At 28.6% G+C, this 10225-nt stretch overlaps 1 protein-coding gene across 1 annotated transcript; it reads right to left on the bottom strand.

Annotated features, from left to right (window-relative positions):
- Positions 1–1848: 1848 nt before the first annotated feature.
- On the bottom strand, positions 1849–4581 carry LOC145037873 (transcription factor bHLH62-like). The gene is made up of 8 exons (XM_078986622.1): positions 3454–4581; positions 3141–3362; positions 2983–3048; positions 2825–2893; positions 2668–2739; positions 2428–2577; positions 2262–2340; positions 1849–2171 (listed from the first exon to the last, which is right to left on the bottom strand). The coding sequence occupies exons 1-8, from the start codon at positions 4348–4350 to the stop codon at positions 2134–2136; spliced, it is 1593 nt and encodes a 530-aa protein (XP_078842748.1). The 5' UTR covers positions 4351–4581; the 3' UTR covers positions 1849–2133.
- Between the last annotated feature and the right edge of the window lie 5644 nt (positions 4582–10225).

Genomic DNA, 10225 nt, shown 5'->3' with positions numbered 1-10225 from the left:
GTGTGGCCCAATGTTTATTAATAATAAAACATTAAATTAAATACAAAAATATAAAACAAATGTTTCAGAATAATATTTTAGTCTTTTTAGTTTTCTGATGCACCAAAACCACAATCAAACTAGGCTAAAAGCATAATGAAACCAAAAAAATCGGGGTTTGGACAATACATACCACACACTATTTTTCCAATTTTATCATTATATTATTATATTTTACGTAATATATTTGCTATAATATAATCATGATTGTTTTATTACTGTCAACACGTAGGAATTTCGTCTCGTTCAATATATGTTAAGTGAAAAAAAAAACTATATCTTTCAATGGAACAAAAACAAAGTTTGTATTTATTTAAAAAACAAACCGATACCATTATCATATATTGATAAATTACAATTTACTCTAACCATTATGTAATGGTTTATTACAAGGAACATATCCAATGTCTGATGTTTTGTCCTGACTTCTCCGTACATACAAATCAAAATATTCTGCAGCATGGGTATACAATTGCTCAACTAAATGCTTTCAATCCACATAACACACCACACAAATGTAATACCGAATTAATTAATATCCGTGATAAATAAAGAAAAACTTTATTTTTTTTTTCTGTTTTAAATAGTCGTTCAAATTTTATAATATCATCTAATTTTTAATATAGTCCGAATTTTATATGGTTATGGAAATTAATAATAATAATAATAATAATAATAATAATAATAATAATAATTAAAAACAAAATAGAGAAAAAAAACAATAAAAAAAATACTTATAACATTAGACTAAAAAAAACTACCATTTAAAAATTTTCTTACCAAAGCTACGTCTATACTGGATAGTTAGTGAAACTGTCAAAGTGAGAAAGTCGGGTACATACCGAATAAAGTACCAAGTCCTCAAAGTTATCATTACTCCACCTAATTATTCTAGCTTCGGGGAAAAATGATTCACCTCCTAATTGCTGTCATTTCATGGCCCACATTACCAAATTCAAGAACAATGTACAGATTTTGGTGCATATTATACAAGTCAACAAAGCATCTTTGGAAAAAAGGATTACCTTAATTTCTGTCGTTTCATGGTAGAAAAAGAACAGTGGAATTAGAATCATAAGGTTGTCAATCTTGGATTCCAGAAAGGAGTTGATTATTCTAATGTCCCCACTAACAGCTGGTTTACAATCAAGAATATCAAAATCAACATCTAATCTTCTAATATAAAGGTACCACATTTTCTTATTGTGAAGTCTTTCTTGAAAATCAATTTGCTCCCCCTTGATTATGACACCTCTTAAAGAAAAATCACCATCAAAAATTCATAAAAAAACCATATTTTCTTGTGGGGTGGCCCAAAACCTTGAGAAAATGCTCAAAATTTTTAATGGGGTCTCGACAAAATATCTCAAGTTGTTAGATATTATTAGCGTAATCTATGGATCTTTTTCAGGCGTTTATATCGGAAATCGATGAAAGATTTGCACAAAATAAAAGACAAGTCAATTTCTCATTGATTTCGATTAATAATATTAATATCTCACATCAGTGCGATACTGTTCATTATATATATATATATATATATATATATATATATATATATATATATATATATATATATATATTTTGGAGTCTACATTCTCTTTATAAACAGAAAAAACTAAAGACCACACATATCTTGTATCGTCAGCATCTAGTTTCTAAGTGACTTTAACACTATTTATTCTGTATGTCTATATATTTTGGAATCTACCCTTTCAATATATTTTTTTTCTTACTAATAGATTTGTTTCCATTAGAGCTCCAACCCACATAAAAGTTGATTATAGGGAAATAGATAAAGAAAAAATATAAACAAAAATAATGATTAGATATATCAGAATGTTAAAGAAAATATATGAATGAAAACAAGGTTGCACCCTCTTCCTATCAACCCTTACACCATGTTACAACATCTTACATACTTTAAACCCCAACCCTCCTCCAAATTTATAGAAATTAGTTCTAGGATTATACAAACAAATTCTTGTAAAAATAAGATATCAATTGAAGACATATATATCTCTTCTTCCTTTCTCTATACAAATGCTCTTCTTGCTTAAAAGGGCCTAAATAGTTATATCAATGAATTCGGTATCATAGCTCAACTTTCATTTGACCTCCACCCATTGTTCCTACAATTCGGAAAATTCATAAGTTAGATTAAATTTTTAATTTTAAATGTTAGTTGACTTTCTTGATTAAAAAAAAAAAAGTCAACTCACCATGAAAGCTTTGTGCTTGATTTTGGCCAAACCCCATTTGTACAACACTCTGAAGATCATTTTCCCAGAACGCATTTGCCTGAAATTAATCGATTTTTTTTTTTTTTAAAAAAACAAAAACTTTACAAAATAATTTATTTTGTTTAAATCAGAAATAGTAAATTACTTCGCCAAAACCATCTGACTTCATGTTTGAATTACGATGCATCATTGCCATCAAATGGTGTTCTTGTCCATCGGGAATCATTCCATAAAATGGCTGGATTGATGCGTCAATATGATTCATGACGTTTGACATGGATGCCCTTTGGAAAGTCTGAAAAATAGATAGAAAAGTATGGGGAAATTACTAAAATGCCCCTTGATGAGATAGTTGGATATATTATGAAAGTTGAAAAGCGCTTACGTCTTTGGATAGAAGAGCTTCCATGTTCATATCTGTTCTTGGATTAACGGTTGCCAATTTCATTGACAAGAACTATTAAAAAGAAAATCGATATATTAATATTTATATAATTAAGAAAATTAACATATTTTTTTTATTTGAATTAGTCTATATGTACCTCAACTTGTCTCTGCAATGATTGTACGTAATTTATAATCTCATCCAGCATAACAGCCTTTCCTGTCACCTTTAATTAAAAATAAAAAAAATTAAAAACAATTTGTAAAAAATTTCCATGTACAATAAATAAATAAATGATTTTTTTTTTCTTTTTACCTTGTTGCAACCAGGAACAAGATCTTGAAGGAACTTCATCCTCTCACTTATCTTTTCTCTTCTCACCTGAAATTTCCAAAAAAGAATGTCAATTGGTTTCATAAAAGGAAAGAAAAGAATGGAATGGAATTGAAACGAATGGAATGGAATTGACATACCCTTTCAGCAAGACTATGGCTATCGGTAGCTTGACCTCTTCTTGCTCGGACATGAATGTAGTCCTTCGGTGGCTCTGGTAGTTTTGCTGTTTCCTTCGTTTGCTTCTGATTCCCATTCTCATTCCCATTCCCTTCTACCTTTTCCTTTTCTGTAGCATTACCTTCTTCATCCGACCTGCTTCTTTTTGCATCTGATTCCTCTTTTTCTTGTTCTACCACAGTCTGAAACAGAACAAAAAAAGGTCTTTAATTTACAGAATTTATTAAATATCAAAATTGGGTGTCGTGAAAGAGAAGAATTGAATGAATTTACCGTGGTGTCTTTTGTAGATTGAGCGCTGAATTGGGTTTCTTTTCCTTTCCCCTTCGGAATTGCCTTTCTCTTTCTGCCATTGGAACTGGTATGTTGACCTTTAATTCCGGTTTCTCCACCAGGGATCTGTTCGGATAGCGATGATTCCTCCATGGAATTATCCAATTCCTTGTTTTCTGAAGTCAACGACATGGATAACCTGCTGAATTTCTTATCAGAAGCCGGAATTGGAGTTCCAGTTCCTTCTTCTTGAATTCCCACGAACTGAGATCCGGTAGTCTTGAACGACTGATTACTTGACACTCTTGACAAGTTTCCTGATTCCACCATATGGGGGAATTCGGATTCTTTCACCCCAAAATTCTTCCCACCAAAGCAAGAGAATCTTGCTGCTCTCTCGACAAATCCGGGATCTGCAGGGAAAGGAGCTAATGGTAATTGATGATTCCTGGGAATTGGCAAATTCCCTTGAATCTGATGGTGATCCATTATTGACAAATTGAGCTTCGGTGGCGAATTCAATGGAGTATTGTAGCATGACGTGTTGGCGCTATTGTTTCCTTGTATACAAGACTGAGGTGAAATCTCCCCAGAATTACATATGCTTCCTAATCTACCAATCAATTCCCTGAGCACCACGTTCTCACCTCCACAACCCGGAATTGGGATTCCAGGATGCGAATTCACTGGAGATGAGACAATGGAACTCAAGGCAGATTCAAAGGGATCGCTCTGATCCATTGAATTATCCCAATTGCGATTGAAAAAGCAATTGGGAATCTGTTCGGAGCTACAATTCAATTCGCTAACTTGACTTTCATTTTCCATTCCGAAGACTGAATTCCAGGCGTGTGGAATCCCATTACCTTCAGTGCTAAAGAAGCTATCTTTTTCCATACTTGAAATAAGTGATCTGAATTTGTGATTGATATTATCAAAATCCCAAAATGGGTGTCTGATTTTGGGGGAATTAAGAAAGGGAGATTGGAAACTTAATAATGTTGTTGGTTCTTGGAAGTCACTCAAGTCGAGTATGTGAAAGATAAAGGGGTTGTGTTGGAGAGCAGTTGGGTAATAACAGAAAAGCAGAAAGAAAAAAAGGGGAAGAAAGTTGGAAAAAGATGGGGAAGGAAAGTGAAGAGGAAGCAATAAACAAAAGATAAAAAAATAAAGAAGATGTCCCTTTCAACTTTCTTTTTTATTAAAATATAATAGGGTTAATGATATTACTAGCTAACAAAATATTTGAGATTTGTTTATCAATCATGCAAGGATTAATTATATTCGATAAAGCTCTAAACATTAAAAAAGTTTTAATGTTTGCAATATAAATACATCTTAAATGGCTCCAACATGTCATTTTAATTTTTTCTAATGACATATAACACTAACACAATACTTTAAAAAAAAAATATTTAGCAATCAAAGTTTTGATTGGGTCCAATGCAACAATAAATATTAAGGGTAACAATCGTGTAGTATTCAGATTAACAGGTTATAAAAATTCAATCCGGACAAACTCATATAAATATACATGTTGTTTTGTTCAAACCTAACTCGGATTATTTAGAACATGTTAACCTGCATAACCCGTTTAATTATATGGGTTTGCAGGTTCGTAGGATCATATCCGGGTTCAAGAGTCAGATTTAGGTTCATGAGTTATTACCTAGCATGCTAAAGTTGTGATTTTGTTGTTTAAATTCAAGTTAAATGTAGCTTAGTAACCATTAAATTACATGAACTTGATTACCTAGTGATTTAGTGACCATAAAGTTTAGGTCTGCCGAGTGAGGAAGAAGGAAGGAGGAAGAAGAATGAGGACACATCGAGTTTGGCCACTCAACTCGGCATGCCGAGTTGGTGGCCTAGTGTTCACCGAGTCCAAATCAGGTTTTGCTGAGGAAGACCAAAGCCACTCCGCCAAGCCTTATATTTATGTCAGGTTCGTGTCGAATCATGAGTCTTGTCAAGAATTGTTGAAATGCTAATCATCGATTAAATACATCTCTTCTTGATTAGTCACTTTAATTTAATACCATCAAAATCTCATAAGAAAAGTTTAGGCTAAGAATATAACATGACACCTTATTCAGACCATGCATGATATGCACACATCACCTCCGTTCAAGAATAAAAAAACAAACAAATTGGTATTTTTGTAGGTTTCAGACATTTAAATACTAATGTTTGATAATTTCCCTACAACAAACCGGATAAATAACTTCATAAATAACTTTAATCATAAAATAAATTATATTTAGTCATAAAATAAAATACATATCATAACCAGATAGATTATATCAGGTTGTTTACATTTATATTTAATATAACAAACTTTAAATGTAAAAAAGAAAATTATATTTAATCATAAATTATATTTATATCATAAAATTTATATTTATATTTATATCTATATCATAAAAAAATCTATATTTATATGTAGGATAAATCATATTTAATCATAAATGTTTAGGTTTCTATTAAACCTATTTAGAATTTTTGATGACTAAATATATGAAACTTTCAAACAAATTCTTGACATTATTTTCATTAAAAAATAATAATAATAAAAAACTGTCATGTAGGATTTTACCTAGGCATAAAATATGTTGAACCGATTACAACATGTTATGCCGTCAACATTTTTATTTTTATTTTTTATGTTTAGTGTGAACATTTTTATTTTTATTTTTTATATTTAGTGTGAATGTAACTAGAACTTAGGTGAATGAATATAAAAAATCTCTTATAATTTATGAAAATAATTTTGCTTAGAAAAATTGTTGAAATAATATATCTTTAATCCTTATATCTTTTTTTTTTTAAATCTCAGATTTTTTGTTTACATTATTTGTATTTCTACAAAAATTGGATTAAATAGTACATTTTTAATCCATATTAATTCTAGAATATAATATTTAAAATTTAAAAAAAAAAAAAAAAAAGAAATTTGATAAGAACCAGTAACTCAAAGTCAATTTCTTTCATATAACTAAATATTTTATTTAATAATAAAATAATAATATTTATTTTTAAAATTGATTTCAAATATATTTATTTTAGAAAAATAGACAACTATTTCGTAAATAATAGTAGCGTATAATTATCATTCAGTTTAACAAATTAAAATCAAGATAAACATACTCAATCAGTGAAGAGACTGAAAGAGGTCATGGTTTACGAATCAATAATCAATTATTAAAACTTTGATTAATAATTCAGATGATACTTGATATGGTTTAAAAACGTAAGTGTCCTTTTCAATTAAAATTCAGCAATTATGTTTATATATTTGGTATATTATTAACTCCAAACGCACAATGTTTTTCGCATATTTAGAATTTACATATCCAATTTTGGTTTTTCAGTTTAATTTTTTTTTTATGAAACATTTTTATACAATTTTATTAGTTATCTATTTTTTCTTAAAAAAGCGAAACAGTTATACTGATTTTAAAGTTAAAAATTGACTCACCAATATACCAACAACTTAAAATTTTACTATTTCATTCATCTTTCTTTCAATACAATTTTATTTCTTACCTGGAGACACAAGATGTTTCCAAAATTGTAATCATTTTACTGGTTAAGAGAAACAGCCGTATGTTTGAATCATTTTATATGGGTCCCACACAGATCCGTGTATATATATATATATATATATATATATATATATATATATATATATATATATATATATATATATATATATATATATATATATATATATATATATATATATATATACACACGGATCTGTGTGGGACCCATATATATAGGGTTAAGTTCAAATGAGAACACTATTTAATGTGATAACGTGAGAACACTACTTTATTTTACTATTCTACTATAAAATTTTTATATATGTGTAGTAATTTAGTAAATTCTAATGTGAATGTTAAATATGTAATTGTTCATATATTCGGTGATGAATAATGTCATAAAGTTGTACATAAAAAAATTTAATGTGAATATTAATGTGTGATTGTTCGTATATTTGTTGATAAATAATGACATATCGTTGTATATACAAAATTCATAGTAGAATAGTAACATAAAGTGGTGTTCTCACGTTCTCACACTAAATAGTTTTCTCATTTGAACTTGACCCTATATATATATATATATATATATATATATATATATATATATATATATATATATATATATATATATATATATATATATATATATATATATATATTACTCTAATAAATGAAAATGTTATTGACTTATTATTCTCTCATTGATCACATGTCATTTTGTGATAAGTTTGAAATATATTTATTTTCCACTTGTCAATTACTTTATTATTCATTTCCACTATATCATTAATTTAGTTTTCATAAATTAAACCTACTATAATAACTGTTAATTTGAAATTTGAAATTTGAAATTTCAATTTCAATTTCAAATAAGTTTACACTTTAAACCTTTGCATTTAACATTTTATTATAATAACTCGTTTAGTATACGAGTCTAACAATTAAACAAATAATTTTAATTAATTTTTTTTTGCATGTTTTTTTTCATAATTTTCATTTATTTTATATTTCAAATTCAAATAAACTTTTCATTTAATCGCTCCTATTTAACATTATATTTTAATTAACCCATATAATATAACTAGTATATATATATATATATATATATATATATATATATATATATATATATATATATATATATATATATATATATATATATATTAGTTTTTTTGTCATGTGTCACTATATTAGACCTTTTAATTAATGTGTTGCCACTTGTTTATTTATTTAAATATATATTTATTACTCTATTTTTTAATTTTTAAATTTATATTATTGTTTTCATTTTCTTTTGAAACGGAAAATAGTATTATAAATAATTAAGGGCCATACAATAGCAAGCCGATATGAATGGAAAGTACAAAATAGAAACAAAAGAAGATAAATAAAACGTTTACAAAAACGATCAAGACTTTAGAGTTAATTAAGCAAAAGAAAGGGTGAAGCACTCCAATTTGCCCAACATTCCAAACCATCACCCGTGTATTTGTTCCATTCAAACAATTGGTATATGATAGAATCTGCAGTTTTGGTCGGATTGACACCAATATTTTTGAATATTTTATCATTTCTTGTCATCCATATATTCCAAATGGTGGAGTATATAATCATGCAAAGCATGTTCCTTTTTTTTTTGGACAATTCCCCCATGAAGCAGCAAGATCAATGAGTTCTCTAACATTCCTGAATTGCATTTGTTGAATCCCGCACCATCGAAATATCCAGTAGTAAACCACCTTAGAAAATTCACATTCAACTAACATATAAGATGTGGTTTCATGATCCGTGCCACATGGTTTACAATTCCTGTTTTGAACATCAATACCCCTATGAATTAATGCCTTAGTAACTAGTATTTTGTCCATAGCCGCCCTCCAAACAAAACATTTGACTTTTAGAGGAATAACCTTTGACCATGAAATCATGGGTCCCGAGATTTGGTTAAGATATGAATCCACCAATCGCCTTAGGGTGCTCACCACATACATTACGTCCATGCTTGGTTTAAAACAGAATCCAAACTTAGATGGTGAATCAAAATTAATGGATCCAACAAGTTTGTAAAATTCATGAAGTTCCATACGAGCTTCTGTGTTCATTGTTTTCACTCTCCATTTCCATGAGAAGCTTGTATTGCAAAGTCTGTCCATCAGTGAGCACCTTTTTACTGATTCAAGGTTATGTAGATGTGGAAATTTGTCCTGTAAAGGCATATGAAAGACCCACACTTTCATAATACTAAAACAGTTGTTACTCCAAAACATGCTACATGCATATTCACAAATAATATTTTACATTGATAATTTATTTACAAACGACTGGATACAAACCGACTATTACAAAGTGTTATATATTACATAACTACCCAGGATACTATAGTTTTATACATACGGAAATACAAATACAATAGTTTCAAACTATTCAAAATCTTCTATCAGTATATGATTATACTGGTTACTTATCTCCTACAATTTGTTAAATATTGGACTTTTCTTGATTTTTGTGTCCCGAACTTCTAAAATCCATAACTATCACATACGAGCTCCGTTTTCGATGTTCTTTATATGCATGTGTAAGTAAAATTATGCTCTACAACTTTCGTTTAGACTTCGTCAGCTAATTTTAACTTTATTTTTAATATTATTATTTTTAACAGACCGGGACTGGTAAATCCGTTAAAAATTTATAACTTCATCAGACATCCGTTTTAGTCTGTCTTTTTAATGTTGTACTACTATTGACGAGATATTCAATTCACGTTTAGGTTGTTTCGGCTAAATATCGGTCGATCTTTATTTCGAGTTTTTAGCTGTCTACCGCTATCCCGAAACTTAGAAAAATCATAAATTCCTCATACGAAGTCGGATTTAAAAGTTCTTTATATGAAAGTTTATTATTTTAACGAGTTCTATAACTTTCATTTAACCACTAATGCTAAAAAGTAGTTTATCGGAAACTCACTTTTTACGTGACATAGTGTTTGCCGGTTTTATCGCGGATATTCGATTGGTCATAACTTTTTCGTTATAACTCGGATTTCAACGAGGTTTTCGCCTAAACTTTTCTAACGAGATTCTTTACAAATTTAAATAATAAAATTTTACTTATTTGAAAATTTATATTTTCGCTAAATTTCACTATTTGACATTTGATTGGAATCTCATAAGACTTTCAATACTTTATAAATGATTCTAAGCATAGTTTTCATTCATTTCTAGTAA

Source organism: Lactuca saligna, chromosome 1 (assembly GCF_052625555.1).
Source record: "Lactuca saligna cultivar CGN05327 chromosome 1, ASM5262555v1, whole genome shotgun sequence".
Taxonomy (NCBI): domain Eukaryota; kingdom Viridiplantae; phylum Streptophyta; class Magnoliopsida; order Asterales; family Asteraceae; genus Lactuca; species Lactuca saligna.
This window is presented reverse-complemented; position numbering and strand designations above follow the sequence as displayed.